At 37.1% G+C, this 24,887-nt stretch overlaps 1 protein-coding gene across 1 annotated transcript in view; it reads right to left on the bottom strand.

Moving 5' to 3' along the window:
• Positions 1 to 24,887, bottom strand: part of LOC139730339 (serine/threonine-protein kinase Nek1-like) — a 48,926-nt gene that overhangs the window by 18,992 nt on the left and 5,047 nt on the right. The window contains exons 8-27 of the mRNA XM_071641207.1: positions 23,972 to 24,047; positions 23,119 to 23,230; positions 19,999 to 20,089; positions 18,768 to 18,807; positions 17,604 to 17,660; positions 16,719 to 16,766; positions 10,776 to 10,913; positions 9,527 to 9,568; positions 8,860 to 9,083; positions 8,179 to 8,293; positions 7,350 to 7,433; positions 6,413 to 6,493; positions 5,705 to 5,764; positions 4,931 to 5,026; positions 3,907 to 3,985; positions 3,295 to 3,359; positions 2,689 to 2,720; positions 2,213 to 2,234; positions 985 to 1,081; positions 152 to 328 (exon numbers count right to left, since the gene is read on the bottom strand). Coding sequence (XP_071497308.1) covers positions 152 to 328; positions 985 to 1,081; positions 2,213 to 2,234; positions 2,689 to 2,720; positions 3,295 to 3,359; positions 3,907 to 3,985; positions 4,931 to 5,026; positions 5,705 to 5,764; positions 6,413 to 6,493; positions 7,350 to 7,433; positions 8,179 to 8,293; positions 8,860 to 9,083; positions 9,527 to 9,568; positions 10,776 to 10,913; positions 16,719 to 16,766; positions 17,604 to 17,660; positions 18,768 to 18,807; positions 19,999 to 20,089; positions 23,119 to 23,230; positions 23,972 to 24,047 — 1,736 coding nt within the window. The remainder of the gene's footprint in view (positions 1 to 151; positions 329 to 984; positions 1,082 to 2,212; positions 2,235 to 2,688; positions 2,721 to 3,294; positions 3,360 to 3,906; positions 3,986 to 4,930; positions 5,027 to 5,704; positions 5,765 to 6,412; positions 6,494 to 7,349; positions 7,434 to 8,178; positions 8,294 to 8,859; positions 9,084 to 9,526; positions 9,569 to 10,775; positions 10,914 to 16,718; positions 16,767 to 17,603; positions 17,661 to 18,767; positions 18,808 to 19,998; positions 20,090 to 23,118; positions 23,231 to 23,971; positions 24,048 to 24,887) is intronic.

Below are 24,887 nucleotides of genomic sequence, written 5' to 3'. Positions count from 1 at the left end.
TGAACAAATAAACAATAAAAATACATAGAATGGATAATCTTGCAGCATGGATTTTACTTCGTTGTAACCGGAATTTCATTATAACCGTGTTCATTATAACGGGAGTGCACTGTAGGACACTCGAGAGGGATGGTAGTAGACACTGGCTTACCCTTGTCGTCTCCACGGACCATGGTCATGGTTCCCGCCTTGATCTCCGCCATCTGGAGGGCGTTGACCACCGTGTTGCCAGGGGCACCCCACTTCTTGCGGTTCGCCTGGGCAGAGGGGGCCTCTACACTGGGTGCCGCCGCTGGATTGCGTGTCACAACATCCGCCACACCAGTAGCTAGGGGTATGAAAAAAATACCGCAAAATCAGACGCTAACTTTCGATAACACCTGTTTCATGCTCCTTTGCAGCACACTCAAAAATCACACAAAAATCAAAGCAAACAAAGTGTTATATTTCTGCTCCTGAAAAATATGTTTCAAAACAACTTCCCTTTTTCAATTGATGCAATATCATTTACATGAATAGGTGTGAGAAATATAATTGACTGTATGTCACATTGTCTGCTCTAAATTAGATGCCCATAGCATGTGCAAGTGAATTAAAGAACAAATACAAACACATTTACCTGTACACTTCTGTATCTGCGTATGTTTGTATGGTACAACAACTTCATCTTGCAACATACATTACAGCATTCTCATACAAAAGATTAACTTTATGACAGATAAACTTCTGTTGAACTGTCAAAGCATCACATATATTTGAGCAGAACTTGTACCCAAGCCTCTGCCTGAAGAAAACAAGACAAAACAAAACAAACAACTCTATTATGCCTAATTGCATAGAAAAGTTTGGCACTTCAAAAATTCAAATCACATCTCTTTAAACTGATAATTTTGGGACAAGAGCATATCCCAACTATTTTGGTCCTTTGGTAACAATAAAACAAGCATAGACACAAGACCCAACAGGCATAGTCCCATTCATTACCTTCCATGTTGGAAGCTGTTACTTCTAGAGGCATGTTGGCAAGAGCTGACCCCTTGGTCTCGCCCCCTCCCCATCGCCTGCGGGGAGCTGCAGGCGCCTATGAGTAAGAGGCAAGATAGAGAGTGAATGGTTTAATTTGTGGTGATGTCTATGAAGTCTAAATTTGCATTCATCATCTTTGTGTTAGATCTTATATGATCATACATCTTATGTGATCATGTACACCTTATGTGAAGAGATCTTATGTGATCAGGGAGGTGTTTCATAAAGCTGTTCGTAAAGTTATGAGTGACTGGTGATCAGTTCTTTGAAAGCTGAATTATAGAAATTCTGATAAGTATAGCACATCAGAACTGATCACTAGTCGCTCGTAAGTTGTTCGTAACTTTACGAACAGCTTTATGAAACAGGGCCCAGATCTTATGTGATCATATGTATATCTTATGTGACAAGATCTTATGTGACGGAAATCTAAAGACACCAGATGCTACTTAAAAAACATTAAATTACCTCTCCTTGGCATTACACACTAAAACTTCCAGTTAAAAGAAAAAAACAGGCCTTCTTCTCTCTTTTCCCAGTTTGATCCCTTGAACAAATTCTTAAACACATCTTGCATGAAATACAACCAGTTAAAAGCCTGACCTATTGTTCAGTATTCTGTAAGAAGTAAGGAGATATAATATCAGCAGCATGTTAAGTCATTGTGTGATTTGTAAACTTCTACATTCATTATATTATCCTTAACCTCGGCTTACATTTTCTCAGAATTTTAATCAATCAAATCACTCTGTTGTGCCGAACCCTTGAAATTAATTTGATGAAAATCAAACTCACTGTTGTCCATTGAATTTAAAAAGGAAGAAAAAAAAAGACAGATAAACATACTATCACATGGATACACAAAATGAAATATTGTAAAATTTGAAATTTTCACGCATTTTGCGCAACCAGACACTAGCGCGAAAATAAAAGCACACAAATATTTTTGCATGCCATATATTCCAGTAGTTAATGTCCTGAATCCACAGAATTAAAAACATGCAACATAAAATCCATCTTATCCGGTCGCTTGCGAAAAACTACTGGCGCGAAAATATCCACTTTTACAGTATATAATGCCACTGCCACCATAGGTGTAGAGGAACTATGATTTATACATCAAGGAAAACCACAACAGGAAAAAAAAAACAAAAACAAAAACAAAAAAAAACCTGACCTGACTTACTTCTGCAGGGGCCTCCTCCGATCTGTGACGATAAAAGAGAGAGAGAAAAAAAAGGATCATAATTAGGTAAGGTGACACATATACCATCAAGTGATTCACAGACTTTGTCACAAATAGAAACACAGTACCCTGACCTACTCATTCAGAGACAGCTTCATATGACTTACAATATTTCCCAACATTGAGAAAAACGTGCCCTATATACAAGATTACAGCGATTAAAAGATTGCAGCCAGATGTAGTGTAATCAGATTATTGTCCAAACCTGCTGCTTGGTTAAACAAAATACTGAGATGATGAACAAAATTTTGAATGAGCATCCAGCATATCTGGATGAACTTATATTTATAACAAACATATTCATATAAATTGTGTCCTGCTTTCATGTCATCATCACTTGTGACTACAAACACACTGGAATCTGTACATACAATAATTGTAGTTACCACAGATCTTACAAACTATGGTGTACTTACTTATTTTCAGGATATTCTTTTTCTCCAAACTCCTGTGTAAGGCAAGCAGAAGGAAATGTCTATGAGTATCTCTTGTATTTATGCAGATATAAATGAAGTGTTTATACGTATAATTAATCATATAAGGATTAATTATTAAGGATTAATATACATGTGCCCATTAAATTTGTTCATCTGGTAGTAGACTAGTAACCTATGGAGGATTCTGATATCTTGAAAAGTCTTTATGATGTATCAAATAATGGTATGATATATCAAGAATTATTGGTGTACAACATAAGACACATCAACCTTTATATCAATGAGTTCAAAGAGAATTTGTTGCATAGCTCGAATGCATTATAGTCAAAGCAATTACGGAGGGACAAAACGGCTTCATATCTTGCACATCTTGGGAATTCTATTTTCCCTTGACTAAGTTTAAGCTATGGCACCCTCATACTTGTGCTTGTTTCTATTTTCTTTTTCTTCTGGAATTATCAAGACACAAGTAATCTTTATTTCAAAATAAGAGAAACATGTTAATAACACTAAAAGATATACAAAGAAATACAAAGAAATTATACACCTATATCTTCTTGTCATTATGAAGCGTCACCAACTAACCTCCTTTTCCTCTGCTTGTGGTATATCCACACCAACATTTCTAAGGGCTGCAGTAAGACCTACAACTGCAAGAAATTTTATCAGTGTGAAAAAAAGGGTCATAACACATGTACAAATAAGAATGAATCTTGCCACTAATAATATAATGTCTACTATTTTGGGAGACCTATATATCTATGTCAATCTCATTGAAGGAAATCATAGAGAAAAGAAAAAAAAAAGACTGACAACTGCTGAATAATTATTTGTGTGTTTAGATAGTTTACAATGTAACTGAACTTTTTTTTTCTTTGGCATTAGCAAACTGTAATGAAACATTTCTGTGTGATTTTACATTTCATTTGTTGTCTTGCCATGTGTGCCTGTAAAACGAGGAACGTTTGCGTGTATTTTAATTTTGCAAATTTCGCGAGAGCCAAGATTCAGGAAATTAAAATGCACATGAAAGTTCTTGTTTATACTATATGCATTGAATGTTAGAGGTAACTCACAAAAATTTTATGCTGCGAAAATATCATGTTTTACAGTATGGCTTGGCTGCAGAAAATTTTTGCAATACTCAATGAAGAATTAACGTACCTCCAGAGTTTACTAAATCTAATCAGCATTTACCTGGAACAGCTGGGCCTTTCACAGGCTTGGGAGCGGGTTTTTCTGAGACAGGCTTATCTGAGGCACGTTTCTTGTTGAGCTGAAACGACAGACACCACAATGACGTAACAACACCACGATAAACATTCATGGTGCCAAGTTGACAACTTACTTGTGAGTTCCTCATACATTAACCCATTAGAAACTGAACCGCCCAAAAACCGCCCATATTATCATGTCCTGAAACGTCTGAAACCACCCATTTATCGTTTCATGCTTCATCATTTTTATTGTTTTCATATAGAATATATAATTACATAATTTCAAATAGGTCAAAGGTCCACAAAAGTATGTCAGAATTACCCCTGTGATACACCAGTCTCCTGGTAAAGTCTTAACAGGTTTTCAAATAAGTATAGCTTATAATACACAATAATAAACATGCAGTGATCTATTTTGCATAATTTAGAAAGTTGTCGAAATGACATTAATATTGCTGTACCTTCCAGGGAACAACAGGCCATTATGTATGGAGTCTTCAGTTGCTGAAGGGTGAACATTGTAGCTGATCTCAAGTTTGATCAACAACTCCACATACACCATGGATTCAATCAAATTGAATTAAATTCATATTTTACTTCATTTTTCAACAAAAACAATATTCATATCACTTTCTTTGTTAACACAGAATAAGGTATGCTCAACTACGTGAAGTGAAAAGAGTATACAATAATTGTGGAACCTTATTATAGCTATACATTCATTGTCGTGAAAACTGAAGCGATCAGGGTGATGTGATGATAAGCAAAATGCACAATATGGTTATAAGGCAATATGAGGTTAGATGCATGCACAGATGAATGGTAAAGAAGACATATAGGAATCTGAGGAGGCCTTTGAAAAAGTATCAGAACTTCAAAGAATGTGTGAAGGACTACAAGCAGGGCAATAGTTTATTTAATTTCATTTACCTATTCATTTTTTTGTAATGAAGTTGTCTAGCACACATAAGGCTTTGACGTTGGCCATGTCAAGTTTTACTCACATGTTCATCCCAGGCACGTTTTTCCTTCTCGTACGCTTCTCTCCTCTGCTTCTCCAACTGTTCTTTCAACTTTGCGGCTCTCAGATCAGCTTGGGCCTGTATAGAGATGGCAGGTTGTGAAGTCTCCAGTTTTCTTCAAACTTCCTCCAAATTTTGCTATCAAGCACAACACTCAAGATACCAGCTGGAATGTACCTAAAACATGTTTGTAAAAACCTGATGACTGTGCTTTCCATGTTTGTGTCACACATCAGATGGCAATGTGGTGTCTTTTCATAAAATGTGGGAATTTAAATTGTTACTTCACAGAAGGCTTGTATTTCCTAATTCCTTGTCAAATGTTGTACATCCAAATAGACTTTTCCAACTTTCATTGAACAGCGCAAAGTATTGTGGGGACCTACATTTGAGAAAATGATATAAAACATATTAGAATCAAATCCTTCCCACTTCTTTCCGCATTTTCAAAATTGTCAAATGACTGGGAAATCTCCTGTGTGTAAAAAAGGAGCAAACAACTTTTAATAGTATGTGTACAGAACCATGATAATTGTTTCAGTAAAGACTGCCTGAAACAAACTGATTGAATATGTTTAAGAAATTGAATTCTTAAACACATAGATCTGCATATTACCTATCTTTCCATCTATCTATCTATCTATCTATCTATCTATCTATCTATTTATCTATCTATCTATCTATCTATCTATCTATTTATCTATCTATCTATCTATCTATCCCTCCCCCTGGAATATATTATAATGGTAATCATACCTTGAGAGCTTCAATTTTTTTCCTCCTTGCATCTGCGCTGACCTTGGGGTCATCCTCCTGCTGTAGCAAACAAGGAAAAAAAAATTAGCCTCACCGTCAATGACTCTCCTTTTTAAAGTTTTAGGATAATTATGACTGTTATTTATTCATTTATTCATTTCAATATTCTTTTCGCAGGGTAGCCCTTTCAGTTGGTTAACTGTTCTACCAAGGGGCCCCGCTCACATTATGTACAGGTAAAAATGTCATGAGCATAAAAAAAAAGTACAAACAATGAAATTACCTACACTATAAGTCAACCTCGAAAATACTCAAATAAAAAACATACAAAAGTACCAACAAACTCAGACATCATTACTAATATGTCATAATTACTATTACGTCATTACAACATAATATGAACAATTGGAAGACGTGGGTGCCGTGGGTGTAGAGAAAACAACTACAAAACCACCAAAGAACAGACAAAGAGGAACTTAAATCATGTAAAGATGAAGGTATGGAACAGCAGAAAATAACAAAAAAATAGTCCAAAATGTGGTTACACATCACCTTGTTTCGACCCTGTTCAGCAGCTATTCATTGTGAACATTGTAATGATTTATTCTGACTCACAAACAGATTCCTTTATCATATCTTGAAGAGTATAAAAGAGGTCATTGGAAAATATAACAGTGTAACAACTCATCATGGACATCATGGTCTTACCCCTGGCTTTAGTCCTTTCCTGATGTTTAGTCTCTCCTGGTAGTTCTGCATGCGAATAGCTTTCAGTTGATCCAAGTATGCCTGGTTGATAAAATTAAATAATAATAATAATAATATCAATATATATGATCATGCGCATGGCACATTGTTGTTAATGCACTTCCCTAAGCATGGCAGATTGTTGTAAATGCATTTCCCTGTGCATTACAGAATGTTGTTAACCCTATGCGCACTCCCACACCCTAATGACAATCTGCCATATGACTTTATATTGCACCAAATCCACACAGTGGAGCGCTCAAGGCATACACACATGTTTTTTACCCCGGTCACTGGATACATTGTTTCCAACCAGCACTGACAGTGCTCACTCTCCACTCCTTGGGAAGCATTCCAGCCAGTCGCCATCTTAGGTGGGCACATGCTGATCAACCCATGTTCCCATTCTACTGGGTACCCATTTAAGATAGCACATAGGGGGCAGGTCACAAGAGTTCATAAGGGTAACTTCCAAAGATGATCTTTAATTCTAACTGACTTACTATGATCTATATCACACTGGCATATAGAAGCTTCATTCTTAGTCTATGGAAAATGTACAGAAATGACATTAGACATTAGCTTAAAGCTATCATGCATACTTTGATAGGTAGTACATTTTAATACATGTACTTCCATAAATCGTCACCTGCTTAACTGGTTAATCACGGAGCACAGCTCTATACGTGATAGTGAGTTATGGACAGACAGAGACGGGGGGGGGGGGGGGGGGGGAGAACTCTCCAGACTGGAGTAGGAACACCCATTTGGTAATCAGGTTTGCTACTGTTGGAAAGTCAGTAAACCTTTTTTGCTTGCTTTTTAAGATAGAATATTTGCTATGCATCTTGTGCAAGAGTGTGCCAACCACAAGAGAATTGACTGTACTTAGTCCTACCTGTTCTTCCCTGTTTTTGGCCTTCTTTTCTTGCCCTCCGTAAGGGAATAATGGCTCATTCCTGGCATCTCCTGCTGCACTTGGCTGTATTGAAAGACATTATGATAAAGCACTATCGAACAGATCTGCACGACTACTCATGAACTCAAAATAACTCAGCGGTCAAGAAACTCTTCTATTCTATTTTCTTCCTAACTTCTGACAACTGTAAATAAGCACTGATGAATTAATCGGTGTTCAGTAGTAGCCATGATAAAAAAACATCATGGGCATACAATACATACTCATGCAGGATTCAAACTTACAACCTCCAGATCACTGCAGAGGCATCTTATTTACTAAACCACCAAGCTTCCCCCTGACAGCCAGTGTTGATTTTAAATCCTTATAACATGCAGCAATATCTGCTTATCTATTCAAATTAATGGAATTCTTGCATTGAGTTGTTGTTGTTTTTTAATTGCAAATTTATCTAATCTGTTTACGTTGACGTAGGGCAATTTTGTCAATCAGTTGCAATAAAAAAATTGACACAAAATTCCATTAATTTTAATTGCATACCAATGTACTCACATTGTGCTTCAATTCCACAAGTACACACATTTGATTGCATAATACATATAAATGATCCGTTACAAAAAGCTACTAGTATTCACACATACTTAGCTGGCATTTTTCAGCACATGAAATGTGGATTCAACCCCTTCAAAATGTGCATAGAAGATCATAAGGCCATCTTCACAGGTTTCAAACTTCGGGCTTCACAAAAGTAACATGATATCTGTGAAAATTAATGCATCGTGAATATTTCTACATTTACAGTACTCACCGGAGCCCATCCTAGCTGGACGGCTGCCCTGGCCTTGTTGGCCGCTGCCTCTCTCTTCCTCGCAAGGAAGTCATTCACCATCCTGGCCCGCTCAGCTGCATTGGCACCGGCTTGCCTGCAGGGCAGAAAGAGATGCATAACAGGCATGCTGACATAACACTGACTTTCAATTAGTCCATCGCGAAAGGTTCATATCATAGAATGCAAGAGTACAGAAACTATCACAATCAATTGACATATTCAAATACATGTATTCTCACCTACTTTACTGCATGCTGGCATGTTAAATTTTTACTGCTGGTACTGCTTGACTACGGAAGTCACATACATTGAGAAAAAATTACAGATTAGTAGAGGAAATCCATTCTTCTTGAGATGAAGTTGCCAAACTACAAATCAATTATAGCATTCCAAGATTACACGACATTAGGAAAATAAAAACAAAATACTGATGCCTACTGCACTCTAAAAAATGCTTTGCTTTCAAATACTGAGAGCGGAAAAGAATCACCTTTGAACCAGTAATATGTGCAGTCCAATGAGACATGTATGACATAATACTGGATATGAGATACATCACATCATTAAACTAATCAGCATTATCTACTCTGACACTGAATCCAACACTTCGTGCAATGAAGGCTGGATTTAAAGCACCACCAAACTATTTAAGAGCATTACCTTCCGTCCTGGCCCCTCCGTGCAGCCTCCGCGGCACTGGCTGACACTGGTCTGTCCCTGATCTGTCTCCACACGGACTCCTCCTCCACCCTGCGCTGCTCCCGGTCCTCACGGAACATGGCCGCCCCACCCTGGCCCATCTGGGCACCGTTGCCCTGCTTGCGCAGGTTGTCCAGGAACTGGTGGTAGTGATCGTAGTTGCCGCGGTCCGCCTTGCTTCCCTGCTGCTAAAAACAAACAAACAAAACAAGTACTGAACAGAAATCCTCTCCATAGTTAAGTTGAGTTTAAGGAATAAAGTGAAGTCAAATGAACAGAACAGCAACAGTTTTATCAGAGTTGGACACAAAATAAGAAAAGTACAGAATTTCACAGTTTTGCATATTTTCCCAGAACAGTGCTATCAGTCAGATTCACTCATACGCAAACAAACATATGAAGTCTAACATTCACTTGAACTTAATTTTTTAACTTCATCTACTTTCTTGACATGAATTACAAAAGAAGTCATATGTGCTGAATTGTAGACAAAAAACATGATTCATGATACTTATATGAATGAACTAGTGGGAGATATAAAATATGATATTACAAAGTCTGTGTACGTGATAACAACAAAAACGTAACATTTTATGTCAATTTTAAAGATTTTTTTTCCACAATCTACCTGTGAAGCTGGTCTGTCAAGCTTGAGTTCTTTCCTGGCTGGCTCCCCATTCTAGTGAGAAGTGAGAAGAAAATAACAGCTGTTTTCAACTGCAAACACAAAACATTAACAATGCTCAGGTGTAATGTTTAAAAAGTTGCATCAAAACCGGTCTTAAACTTTCACTTGTACTACAAACATTTTCACCTTTCTAGCATAATGAAAGAGCATTTGACTTACCTCTTTTCAGAAAGCAGGGGGAATAATATTACCCTCAGCATATGTCAGAATAAGTCAAGTAATGTGTACTTTTCATAAATAGAGAAATTCTCTAGATATCCCTTTATATTTTCTTTATATCATTTTCCATACATGACACCATGACCTGTAACAGTCTTCTTGTCCAGCCATGGCTGCACTGAAACTTTAAATATTCCTAACTTTTGAATTGATTGTCTGATTTTTCGTCAAAACTTCACCGATGTGTTCTTTGAATATTGCTGCATTCACTCAACACACACACACAATTGGGTTTAATTTCTAAAGTACAGGTGGTGATCCTGTTGTCCTTGCATAAAAGGTGCACCCCCCCCCCCCCTTTTAGGATTCCAGATTATGGCAAAAAGTATCTCACAAGAGATTTAGGGTTGTCATACTTGCATAGACATCTGTAATTTGTGATAACGATAACACAAATTGATTAACCAGCATCATTTGCGACCGTGCGTCACAAAACCAACAAAAAGTCACACCCCTTAATTTTAAGTAAGGACTCAAAACAGGTGAAACGGGTCAACAAAGTCAATCTTGAGCATTTCATATTTTCTGAAAGAGCTTTTAATCTTCTACATTATTCTTAAATTTTGGATCATGAAATATATGGAAGTGTGTTTTCTGCAGTTTTTCTACAACCTCCCCCCCCCCCCCTTTAGAATAGTGTGCTCAGTATTAGAGGCCCAATTTAATTTCTTTAAAATCCTTTTGTTTACCCACTGTCCTGTTTTGTTTTTGTTTTTGTTCCATTCATCGCACATCTAGCAAGGTTTGGTAAAGATTGAGCGTTTCAGAGTTTGTGCTTTCCTTCCAGTATTTAGAAAGGTTAGGAGTGTCCATATGATTGAGTTATAAATCATGTTAAAGCTTAGAGTCTGCTCTTTAAGAATTTGCCCTTAATTAAAAATCCCTGTCCTGTGACTTTTTGTTGGTTTTGTGACGCAGGGTCACATTTGTTTTAGGGTGGGTCAAACACAGACACCTACCTCAAGGTCACTTGACACTGGTCTGTCTCCCCAGCTCCACCTCCACCACCTCCTCCTCCTCCTCCCCCTCCTCCACCATTGCTGCTGCCCCCACTGCTCAGTAGTGTGTTCTTCCAGCCAGCCTCTCGGGCTTTGTTGATTGACGCCATCTGTTCAAAGCCAATCAAAATAACAGCAACTCTTTCAATGACACATATCCAATCTCACACTGTCTTATCAAACTTTGTTTAAACACATTATGCAGCAACTCGCATTCTATGACTGAATATTGGATACATGGATGAACATTTGTTTCACTTAACACAATGGAGCATGAATGTATCAATGGGTGAGGTATTTGTCAATCAGTTGCAATAAAAACTCAACACAAGAATGTCATCAATTTGAATAAATATGCAGTACCTGCTGCATGTATATGGGTGAGAATTTTGAACGATGTACAATTGCCAATTTTCGCACCTTATGACATTCTTTCCCTTAGAACACGCCAGGATGATCTAAGAAACCAGATTTTTTCATGTCATCTCAAAGATTGGTAAATTTCCTTTCAGGAAATATATGGTTTGGTTGACTTTTGTCTGATATTTTCTATTTGACAAGGACTTAAAGCGTAAAAATACGGTAAAAACGCTATTTTCACAATAATTTTTGTTTTTCAAACTAATGATGTGCATTTTTAAGCGTACGTGGCATCTAATATCTGACCATGTTCTGGATCTGACATATCATGGGTATGAACCACAAAATTATAAGAACTTTATGAGCACGTATAAAATCACAGAGAACAATTGAAATATCAAAGTCATAAGCAGACGAACGTCCGTGGTGCTTCTATTTCTATCGCTGCTGCAAATTCTACTTTGTTGTCCCAACTGTAATGTATACGAAAATTTGGTGTTCCACTTAATGAACATATCCTGCAAAAATTGTACGTCTGCTGGCTGTACATGGGACGTAATATTCTTTTATGTAAAATTATACTCAGTTTTCGTCACGGACGTGCTTCCGCTATTTTCTAATAAAGATCGTATCCAATTAAACGCTATTGGTGATATTGTTCTGAGTCGCAATCAACTAAGATCTAGCCACACGATAATATGTTTGTTTTGAGTTTCTGTCCATCCTTTGTCAAATAGGAACCGAAATTATATTTTTAGACGAACCTCCGAGAAAAAAAGAACGTCCGTGATGATTAAAACGTTTTCGATTGGGACACCATCTTGCTTTGATGACGAAGGTGCATTTTACCTTTGGCTCTCTAGCCGAGGAGCTGTATTTTATTTTTGGAGCGGACTGAGGCTTGTCCGCAGTTTTTGGACCATGCAATTCACCGAAAACCAAGCAAATAATTAATATTTTCTCTGAAAATTCACTTCCTGATCCCCCTCTGAGCAATACATATGTTGTAAGGATGTCAAATTTCTTATAATTTGCATTGACAATACCTTTTCAAATTTTTGAAAGAGTTAGGAAGGCTAGGTACTCTCTGCCGATTAGTTATCCGTCCAGGAACATGACCCTATCAGTAGAACGAACGTCCGTGACAATTCCAGCGAACGTCCGTGATGTATGCAATCCCTTCGATAGGGACAACTTGTTCCGAAAGTGTCCTGTATTCTTTAAAACTTTTAGCTCCAATAGCCACAAATAAAGTTTTACAAAGTAAACAATGACTTTAGGGCAGTAGTTTCAGAATTTTTAAGGCGTTATGTGATCATGATGAAGAAACAGTTGAAAATTTACTCACAATTTTACGCTTGTTTTCCCTCTAATTATACAAAAACAGCTAAACACTGAAAACAAAGTTATAGGAAAAAGGAATTTTGCGTAATCTGTAATTTCTGTGCATTTAAATTTCTTTCTAATGAGGATCTGGAGACAATTTGTACTGTTACAGGTTCTGAAAGTTTCGCTCACGGACGTTCTGTCCGAGAAAGGAAATTGCTGATAATTACAAATATATCACTGCACATAAAGTTAATGTTAGTTGAAAATAATACCAAATCACCGAGCCGCTCATACCCAAAAGTGAATAATGTTCAGCACTCAATTTACTTGTAATAACAAAAGGAAAACGTTTTGGTCACGGATGTTCGTTGGTAGAATAAGTCAATGGATTACATAGTAGGAGAAAGAGGATCAGTGCCACTTTTTAGTGACAGGTGCGCCAAGTGTTTATCTTTTGAGTATGGTAGCTGCCGTCTCAAACAGAACACATCCAGTTTTGGCCTCAATAACGGACGTTCGCTGTAATTGTCATTATATTAAATGCCTTAATTCATTCTTATTGTTCTCTTCATGACGATTTTTCTCTCATTTCCTCAACAGCCTGGACATGCTGCGACCAAACAGAAAACAGAAACAAAACAAAACAAACCAAAATAAATCCGAAAAGTGCTACGTAATCACATGCAGTATAATGACGGAAGAAGTCTGTAATGGGCATGTGTTGAATAAAAAATGGAAAAGTTTCAAAAGGACGTGGAAGCAGTTGAATAAAAATGACTGAGAAACAGAGAAGGGATCGAGCTCCAACACACAGAGAAAAGAATTGCCAGTGCACTCCCGTTGTACCAAATTCCTCTGGAGAAGTTTTTGTTTGTTTGTTTATGTTTTTTTATTCATCGAAATGCCGTCACAAGCGAACAAAAATAACGCAGTACACAATTATTGTCTGATGAAAACAAACAAATCCTCAGCTTATCATCACATGGTGTTGTTTTATACTCATCAATGAAAAGCAATGTTCATTTGTAATTCTTTCCAAGATTTTTTTTTTCCATTTTACATTTAAGAGACAGAGAGATCGTCAATTTGTTTGTGCTTTTGTGCTTACTTTGAAAACACATGTTAAAAAAAAGTAATGATTAAGAATAGGTTTAAGGTTGCACTTTGATACGTTCGCTCTTCCTAAGATTCGTTACTCCGATGTCCAAAGGTTTGTTATTCCGAAAATGAAAAAAAAAAGTTTGTAGTTAATTAAGGAGGTTTGTTATTAAAAATTTTCTTATTCCGAAAGTTTGTTAGTCCGAAAAATAAATATTAAAGATCATAATTTTCGGTCCGTCCTTCTAAAAGTGGAAAGGGCCTGATATTTGTTTAGGTGAAAACGGTTATTATGAGGTTTTGGAATTTGGAGGATTTTAGCTGTTAACTTGTTTCTCCACATTTGGATAAGCGAACATGATTTTTCATGTTCCAATTAATTAACCTTCGGAGATTCCTATCATTTACCGAATAAAAAAGCTTCATAATTATACGAACTCTATCAATTTTCGTATTGACAAACTGTATGAATAACGAGCCTCCGAAATGACGCGCTTCAAAATGTTTGTTATAACAAACCATATTGTATAATATCGAAGTCACAAACATCCATCCAAGTAATATGGACTTATTGTGTCTTGTTATGACGAAACTTCGCAGTATCGAACCTATTATAATTTCTGACTAATATAATAATACAAATTCTCCTTGGTAACTGTGTGTAACATAAGGAGCAAACATAGAGGGATTTCTTCCCAACGTATTCGTTTGCCCTCCCCAGGTAAACTTCGTATTTCTATAACAGAGCACATTTCTGTTGTCTTTCTATGTTAATTCTTTGTCATAATTTCAGCTGTGACCATTTTCGTGATAAGCAAATTTTGCATTGTAGACTTTAGATAACAAATTTAGGACCTGAATCTTTACTTCATGATAACGAAATTTTGATAAATATATTCATTCTCAAGGATGGAATACGTCACTGAGATTACACGTACGTTTGTACGTTCATTTATGAGAGATGGAAAAATTATTTTCTTTGATTCCTCAGTATGAGAAGATAAACAAGCTTATATAATTGAGAATTGGTAATATCTATTCAGGATATCGCAGAGGAGTTTGTTCTCGACATGAAATTGTTGTTTGTTGTGAGTAGAATGCGTTTCCAACTCAAGAGAGCTGCATCTTGTTTGTTCCGAACGTCCGTGAGCTAGATGCGAACCTCCGTAATGAAAATTATGCTATGTTTGTTGGGTTATAGAGACTGCCTAGATCAGATACATCTTAAAAAGGTATGTTATTATTTGGGAGTGGGGATTGAAGTATGGGATAGTGAAATAAGAGGTCAAAATATTGAGTTTCTGTAAAATGCGCGTAAAGTGGAGAAAGTGTTTAGCGGAAGAGCAATATTTCAACAGAAACGACGAATTTAGTTAAATCATCAGTTGTCTACCATTACGTACAGGTTAAGAGTACAAGCTTAATATTCTGCAAGCACGTACACATGTCCCTTAAGATATTTTGTTAGGATTTTGAACTGAATCAGATCTTTGCAAACTATGTTAAATGGTATTCAAGTGTATGTGCTGTACTATTCCTCACGGACGTTCGCTGCTCTGGACATGGTAAACTTAAGCGGTGAATAAAAACTTGTTCCTCTGGGAAAATCCTAGTATAATTGGGTTTATATTAACCCTAACTAGGCCGGGGGGGGGCCTCCGAGGCCCCCCCCCTCGACGTTCCGCGCAATGTATCGCAATCGCAAAAAGCTATCGCCGCGACGTTTCATGACTTTTTTCTTTCGAGTCTCCCGCATCTTTTGACACCAAATTTGCGACGCCCTGGTGCGCGGTTCTGAAGTTACGCATAAATATGTACATGCATGTCAGACCAAAAATTGCTCAAAAACGTTAATTCGTGTACAATTTCAATGCAAACTGTGCTTACAGGCAAATTTCATAAAAGCATGATTATTTTGGTGTTTTATTGATTAAAATCAATGAATAACATATTTTCTTGTTTGGAGCGATGTCGCGGACAAATTTCATCGAAAAAACAATGAAAAACATAAAGTTGAAAAACAAAGAAATACATAAGAAATTCAATAAAACAATAAAATACTTAAGAATTTGTTCTGATATCACAATTTTTTTTATTACATTTGCTAAGGACACTAAAAAGAATATTTACACAAAAAATGTGCCTGTTTTGAGCTTTATTTTGTGATTTATACCAAATAGTCTGATTTTATGCATCATCATGCATAAATTAGCATAATTTAGCATAAACGATGATTTTTTGAAAAAATAACTTCACAGTATTTCAGACTACATCATAGGCAATGTGTGTGCCAATTTTCGTCGCGATCGCGCGGTCGTCGGCCGAGATCTGTAGGGGGGGCCTGGGAGGCCCCCCCCCCCGGCTCTATCAACTACCTAAATAGCCCGGCCTAGTTAGGGTTAAAGCTTGAGTTATACTCTTTCAGGTAAGATGAATAATTTGGAGAATTTCCTACTTCTTAAATTTTGCCTTGTTTTGGCTCAATTGTACATCGTTCAAAATTCTGACCCATATGTATATGAGGACTAGAACTAGCACTGGCTGTTGGGCGGAAGTTCGAAGGTCCAGTGGATAAGGTGCCTGTTCAGTGATCAGGAGGTCATAGGTTTGCATCCTGCTTGGGTATGTTTGCCCATGATTTCTTTTGTCATGGCTACTACTAAAACAGTGATCATCATCAATTCAGAGCCTGATTCAATGCTTATTTATGCTGATGTAGGGCAACTTGTCAATCAGTTGCAGTAGATGAGGTAGCTCACAAATTATGTGAACCCCCCCACCCCCCCACCCCCTTAGAAAAAGAAAGTGTATCTTTAGTTTCTGAGGACCTGTCAGTTGTGAGTTAGGAAATACCACACTTCTTTGTTCTAGTTTTTCCTTTTGCAGAGCAGAAGAGTGAAAAATATAAAGACAAAGTCAGCAAATATGGATCTCCCAGACAGAGACTGACTTCTGCTAAAAAAAAACCAACAACAACAGCACCACACAAACTTTCAAACTTTTTAAATGCATCAACATATATAATGCTGAATGATCATGCTTATAATGGTCGTATGCGGTGCAGCTCTGTATCAATTATTCTACTGAAGTTTTTGATTGTTATACTACGTTGTAGTAATAAGGCTTACCCTCTGTTTGTTATTCAGCTGCTGCTGTTGAGCCTTCACTTGTTTCTCCTGAAAGACAAAAGAATGTCAGTGCTTGGATGAATGGTCCACTGCCAACAAAGTGTGTATTCAAGGCGAACTTCCTAGTATTTTCAGCATTCATTTCATTAAATACTTCATAAAAACAATACAATCAGAGAAAGAACACACAAAATAAGATACAGGTGCATGTCATTAAATACATGCAAGAGCTAACGATGACATGTCTGCCACAGATACAAAACATAGACATAAAAAACTACGAAGTATTAGGAACTTGACAGGAAGGCAGAGCCTTATAAAAGCTAAGTGTTGATAGCATGTACCGACGTGAATACTGGCCTACTGAACTCTTTTGACTACCAAAATATCTGCGATAGCACCAAATACAGTAAACCTCATGTATCAAAGCCAAATCCAATGGGACCAGAGAAAATCCATGGACGTAAGTTAATTTCATCCTGTATAACAGAAATAACATGTTTATATCCATCCCAGGTACAATTTTTCTTTGACTTAGCCAATTTTTCCACCTGTGCAAGGTGGACTGTAACTGAAAAAAAAAAATCAGATAAACATACACATCCATGAACAATCATTTCTGCATACAACTGTTTGTGTTAAAGAGCTACAGCAGTTGATGATAATGATGATGATAATAACAGTATTTCATAATAATAAAAAAAACCCACACTTTATGCGAACCTGGAGTGAGGTCAGTCTCCTCAAACTGATAATGCAGAGTACAGGTCCGAACAAAATTCTAATAAAGCATTTCATACCTGATAACCTTAACAAAAATTAGAAATGAACTGAACGGATGGAACGAACCCAAATTAATCTGTAAATTGTAATTTTTTTCCCCACCTTTTGACGTCGTTCCCTCTCCTTTTCAATGAGATCCTTCTTCTTCTGCTCAAGGTCCTGTCAAACATGGAAACACATATAATCATTGCAATTTTCTGAACATGCATGACACCAAATGTTACAGGAGTTTTCAAGTATCTAAATCTATGTATCTATACCTGTATCAGAAGATGGAATCTGAGAAAAATATGACATTACAACAACACAAATAAAATCACAAGTATTACTACTAATCAAACAATGGGCATGAAAATCACTAATTTTATGACTGTCACACATCAGCAAGAACCAAAAAGTTTTACATACATTTTGAACTGTACGACGCATTTGTATAATGTACAATTGGTAGTTGAATAATTCAAAATGAATAAGCTGTTTTGTGAACATGTGTCTCTTTTAAAATACTACTTTGTATTGCCATTGTATTGCCAGAGACCTATGATGAGTACCCTGGAGGGATGTGGGAGGGGGGAGAGCAGGGGAGGGGCAGTTTTGAGTATAGACCGATTCTGTGAGGCGGTTTGTGTATTATCGGCATGGGCAGCGCCATTACTGCGGTGTCCCAGCCGACCGCCCCCCCCCCCCCCCCCACATTAGCAAGCGCACGGAATGAAAAACTGATGCATGGTTGTTTTAGCCAATAGGCGTCTCGTACTGAGTGCACGAACACTTGCTTAATGCGCGAACCTTTGTAACAAGTCGCGCATACTCCTACTACAAGTGCGCGATAAACGGGGGGTGGGGGAGAGGTAGGCTGGGACACCGCAATTTGAGCTAATGGCTGCACCCAGTGCCACAAATTGTCTGCTGCCCTCAACGAACCCGAATCGGTCTATACTCAAATACTCAATACTCAGAGGCACATTAGTTGTTATAGGTTTGAAAATGTTGGACCCCATGGAAAAACAACTCTATCATGTAGATAGATCTGAAATAGGCTATCCACAGTTACATATATTTATCATTTGTTAGAAGTCAATTCATTTTAATTATATCTTGTTTATAATTCACCTTTAATTTAAGTCTCAATTATGTCATGTTCAATAGTATTTACTTTTTTGTATGTGATTTTACTATTCTGGAAATGAACACAAACAAACATACTCAATAATACCTGGAGTTCACATGAAATTTGTGACACAAAATCTCATAATTCACACTTACCTTTTCAGCAGCTGCTTTTCTATCTCTTTCCACAGATTTTCTGCACAAATGTAAAACAGACACATTTTTACAGAGTGCATATCAATGTTACTTGGAAGTACACATTTCCTCATCACGGCAAGCTTAAAAGTCTTCCATCTAAATGCTTAAATACTCACAATATTACTTTCTCTTATTGAGTTCGATTGACTTCATTCTGTTCTGCCTATTAGCATTACTGCAGGATATAGATGTATACAGGTATCCACATTCCCATTGCTCCACCTCCCATAAATGGGATACTAGCTCGGGTGAAGTTCTGTGCTGTGGGATGGTATTACTGTAAAACATGAAATATTCGCGGCATGAAATTTTCGCGAATTGGAGCTGACAGCCTTTTTCGCGGCATGAAATTTTCGCGAATTGCCACTGGCGTTCAATGCATGTAGTGTAGACAAAAACTTTCGCGTGCATTTTAATTTCGCGAATTTTGGCGCTCGCGAAATTAAAATGCACGCGAAAATTTCTCGTTTTACAGTAACCTCAAAACAATAACTCAGCATTTAAGATCTTTTTCTGCCATCTCACGTGATTGTACTCATATCGCATTTACTAGAGCTCACCCTACCATCTTAACTAAGTACGTCACTAAAACATCTCCCTTTCTACTGTACTGTGAACATATCGACTGCTGATGAAAAATGTGATATATTCACTGTTTTTTTTCCAACAATCTGCCACTGCTTCCAAGTCAAGGGAATGCATTTGCCCAAGCCCAGACCATCCCAGTTCACATGAATTTAGCACCTTATGATTGGCATATCTGGTACAGTCATTCCAAGATGATTAATGTCATTCAAAGAGAACAATACAGACCATACTAATGGTATTGAATCTAAGATATACATTTGGAAAACCTCTCCTTGAGTCCTACCGAAGGCTGTTAATATTTCTACCTCAAAACTTAGGGAGGTTCCTTAGAGCAATCAAGGAGATACATTTGTGTTTCAGGCATCTTAACAGGCAAATATTGGAAAGATGTTGATATTCGTTTATCAGAACATGAAGAATTATTACATTTTTTTGCAGGGAGATTCCAGCACAATGAGGGATTATTGGAAGCTCTGCCTACTTCATTTCAAGAGTGGCAATTAACATCAACTCGCCAAAGTGAAAGGAAGGAAAATGGCAGGCATTTTGGAAAGAGGGAAACGTCAAGAGAGGCTCCACTTATGTTGAAGTCCTGACTCACCGGACCCCACTGGGAGGTCTGTTGACGGCCACGGAGGGGCCATACTTGGCTGCAGGATTACTGATGGGCCTGGCTGAGGGGGGCCTCTTGGCTGCAATATTGTACAAATAGAAGGAATGCTGTAAGTAATACAGAGCATGTTACTGTTTCTTATATATCAACATTGTTGCAAGTTCGCAACATGAACATGCAGTCAAACTGCTTCAACATGAAGCTTTGTCTCAAGACTTTTGTCCTCACACAAAGTATCTCTTTGGAATTCAAACAAAGCTTTATAAAGAACTGAAATTATAAAACCTGCTGAATTTTCATTCTGGCAAATTGAAACATTATGATTATCTCAGCTACTCAGCTACAGCAAATTTAATTCAATTCAATTCAATTCACTTTATTGATAATCATAAAAATGGAAATGTATACAGAGTAAAATGTGTCGGGGAGTTCACAAAGAAAGCCAAAGGCTTGAGACAAGTGATCCCCTTTACGAGAGTTGGATACATAAGAATATACATGCAAATGCAGATTCAGAGTTACATTCAGTTTACTTAATGACAGTTACAGATAACATAGACAAATAAGATGAAATAAAAGACATATGCTACTACATTACACAAATAAAACAAACAGACAGAACAAGACTAACAAAGATGGACTGATACAATTCAATAGGCATTTGAAAAATATTGTTTATATCTAGACTTAAAAGCACTTTGAGTGGATACATTCTTAAAAATTGAATCTAAATCATTCCAAAACTTAGCACCTTTATATAAAATAGATTTTTTTTGCTTTATGCTCAAGCGACAAAATGGCAACACAATGTTATCCTTATTTCGAATTTCAATGTTATGTAATGCACAATTCAGTGTAAAAGAACCATCAAAAATGTCAGGTAAAATTGCATTCGAGTATTTATACATAAAAAGACCAAGTTTGACTAAGACACTGTCAGACAGAGTGAGAGTATTCAATTTTTTGAAAAGTGGAGCGGTGTGGTCAAGAGAGTTGGGGTTTGAACAAATTCGAATTGCTTTTTTCTGTAAAACAAATAAACGACACAAATTAGTTAAGCTGGTTCCAGACCATACGAGACTACAATAATCAAAATGAGGCAAGATAAAGGCATTATACAACATAAAAAGAGTATGTTTCGGCAGTATTAAACAAAGCTTATGCATTATACCAATAGAGATACTTATCTTCCCATGAATATTACTTATATGTTTAGTCCAAGTCAATTTATCATCAATAATAACTCCTAAATAATTAATACTATCAACTTGATCAATTTACAGAGGACTCCTGTTATAACGAAGTTCTCGGGACCGGCAGTTTTCTTTTGTTATATCAAAATTTTGTTATAACCGCACAAGTAAACAATAAAGAACATAGAGCTGATAATGCTGCCGCCTGAATTTCTATTTCATTGTTACCAGAATTTCATTATAACCGTGTTCTCTGTAACAGGAGTGCACTGTATTCACAGATTAATCTGTATACAATATGCACAAAATATACATAGCTCTTTGGTTTTGCCTTTAGTGATTAAATACATACAAGTGTCACACAAGGTGATTTGCATCTGTCAATCGTTAAATAGCCACCCATCATATTGCCTTGTCTTATGTGTCACTGAAGTACATTGGATGGAAGACATGGACTCTCTTATAACAATGTATGGCACATCCTTACAAAGTAAATACACTGTGCTTATCTCATATTCATATGTAATCCATTTAGGCAGGCATAGGTCCTGATCAATTTTTGTAATCTAATTATCATAGGATTTTGACCTTTGCCTCATGTGCAATTCAAAAGAAAGAAAGAAAGAAAAAAAAAAAGATACTCTTAGTGGCAATGATATCAAGTAGGATAATCAGTGAACAGGATTAATGCCCCGACCCAACAGTACTGCTTTATGAGTAACAAAGGTATTAAAAGTCTAGAAATGGTTTTCTCTGCAAGAGTTTTCTTTCATTCTTTTTGTTTGAATTACTGTAAAAGTGGAAATTTTCGCGGTGTTCAAATTTTCGTGCATTTCGCGCAACCAGAAACTAGCGCGAAAATAAAAGCACGCGAATATTTTTGCTTGCCATATGTGCCTGTGCGTGATGTCTTGATTCCGCGGAATTAAAAACACGCGAAACTCTTCCGACCCGGCCAAGCGCGAAAAATTAGTCACACGAAAATATCCACTTTTACAGTATATGTTGTTACCATAGCAACGCATTCCCTACCACTCTCCAAAAATATCTTCCACATCAATGTTTGTACCTTAAAACTGACATAATATGCCCTTTCAGTTTTCTGTCACTACACCGGGGAAGTTGAAAACACTTGTTTTTTCCCCCTCCATCTTTTTCAGTTTTGCCATAATATGCTTTAACCATAATTACACACTTCCTGACATTTTTGAGAAATGCGTCTTGCACATCTATTCACATGTAGGTCAAAGTAAGTGCCATATTTCATTTCAGCTGCTTTGGCTGCAGCACACAGCTGACTGAAATGCCTCTTCCTTTTTACTCAGTCACTATCATCCACTACAAGTACAGCTCTCCATTTACGCATTATATAACAGATAAAGTTCACTGATCCCATCACCAACCTTAAGAACTGACTCTAACCATCTTTACTAGGATTTCTTTTTTTATTCATTCCTGATTACCCTCAACATATTGCTGCACTATGAACCACTTGTAATTATGATTTGTGTAACTATATTCTGCCAAGGGACAACAGTCAGAAGAACATGATTTTGTAGTCATGACTTCAACATGATGAAAACTTTTGCCAATGACTAACTTGGCCACAAAATTTTGAGTTCTTTCTACCAAAGGCTCTCACGTACTTCACTTCTACACATTTGATGCACAAGCTCATTTCCTTATTGTTGTTCAGTGTTGATAGCTGCCATTCAAGCTTACTTCAAGAAATGAAGAAAGAAAATGTCATTGTCTCCCGAGATAATGTAAAATTTACATGACCAGCTGAGTTTCAAGCAGAGAGGAGCTCCCAAGTTCTTGTTACACGACCATACGGAATCCATCGACCGTGTGAACAACTGAATTGTTTATTTCAGTGAAAGGTCAGAGCATGGCACAGAACTGAACAACATACCTGCTGCACTGACAGGTGGCTTAGACACTGGCCTCTGGAAAGGAGCGGCCACCCTGTTGGCTGGCTGGTCATTCCTGTGGAACACTGTGTGGCTGAACTCATCGTCTATTTGCTGTACATTTTGGGAGGAAAGTATACCAGGGTCACAAATCAATGACAAACATGTGTAGTAATGATAAAAGTCAAGAGAAAATTACAAGTGCTACAAATAAAGATGCAACACTAAAAACACAGATTCACATAAATCTACATGATTATAAATACACAGAAACATGGAAACAATGCATAAATAACAATATTTTCTGTGCCATAAAACACAGAAAATGAGCAGTAACATGACGGACAGATGAATCTAATTGCATACAACTAAAGCATGAGATTACAACAGACATGTAATATTGTGGGAGACAGGAAGAAGATATAATCCATCTATGGGCAACCTTTCTTTTTTTTTTTTGGTATTTTCGTGAATACAATCACATGTTTTATCTCTTTCACACCAAGTGAAAACGAAGGAAGAAACCTGGGATTTGAACCCATGTCACCTACTGCGTACTGGGCAGCAGCACTACTGCTGAGCTGAAACCAATTCATGGCAGTGAAATGATGTTTGAACAAATACCCCTTGCCTCACCCCTCTTTCATTCTCATTCTCTCTAGGTCTCATTCCTCTTTAATTAGCCTCCAGAAAGGCAAGTTGTAAAAGAATGAATGGAATTTGATTTTGAGGAGAGAGTGCAAGTACAGAGGATTTCTTTTTCGCTGCTACTCTCCATGAATAAGATCGTAAACTTGATCTGTATGATTATGTACACTAACTGAAAAATAAAAAGGAAAAGTGAAATCTACTCACAGCATCCGTCAGGAACTTCTGTATTCTCTTCTGTACAAAAGGCTTCTTGAGAACAGAGTTGATTGAAGGTCTATCCCTGGAAGTAAATCAGGTTGATAAGATAATCAATACTATATAATTCAAATGATCAGCCACATAGTATTTTCCTCAAGTATTGGGAGAAAACGACATGCACTGGCAATATTGTCATCCAGTTCACCAAACCCGTGCTAAAATCATGTACCATGTTTACATTCTGCAACCCTATCTTCACACAGGTAATGTTTTGTTTTACACATCTTGTCATTCACATTGATGACAACAGATAAAGGGAGGGAAAAAACAAAGTGATGAGTGTACAATACAGAAATTATAAGAATACCCCTCATTAACCACCACCTTCCCTCCCCCCCCCCCCCCACAAAAAGAAAAGAAAAGAAAATGAAACAAGGAAAACAGTTGAATTAAGTAATGGTAAGATCAGATTTGGATTGGAATGTTGTACACCATGTACTTTACATTCAATGGTGCCTTAGTCGTTCAAAAAAACAAAAACAAAAGAAACATATGGTGACTACCATCTTGAGATGAATAATCTTGACAATAAGGCAAATGTTTTACAGCACAGTAGGATAAGTACTTGTCACTGTATGAACAGGATGCTAGCTGGACTAATCTAAGTGGCAAATTTTAAATTTATAACCTGCTGAATGTAAGCAGTAAAGGATGCAGAGAATATCAACATCTCACATACCCTTTGATGCCTTAGTTTATTAAACTCGACCCCACCCCCACCCCCCGACTGAATGTGAGTATTTTGTACACAAAAACAATGCAATTAAACTTGATATAGGGAAGTACATTGTACATATTGTGGAATTCAAGATGGTTGACGCCAGGATGTAACCATTTCTGGGATCGGAAGGGCCATGCACAT

This window comes from Diadema antillarum, unplaced genomic scaffold (genome assembly GCF_040938485.1).
Source record: "Diadema antillarum isolate AM-2024a unplaced genomic scaffold, OU_Dant_1.0 seq00000301_RagTag, whole genome shotgun sequence".
Lineage (NCBI taxonomy): Eukaryota > Metazoa > Echinodermata > Echinoidea > Diadematoida > Diadematidae > Diadema > Diadema antillarum.
Note: the sequence above shows the minus strand (reverse complement) of the source record. Positions and strands in the feature narration are given on the sequence as shown.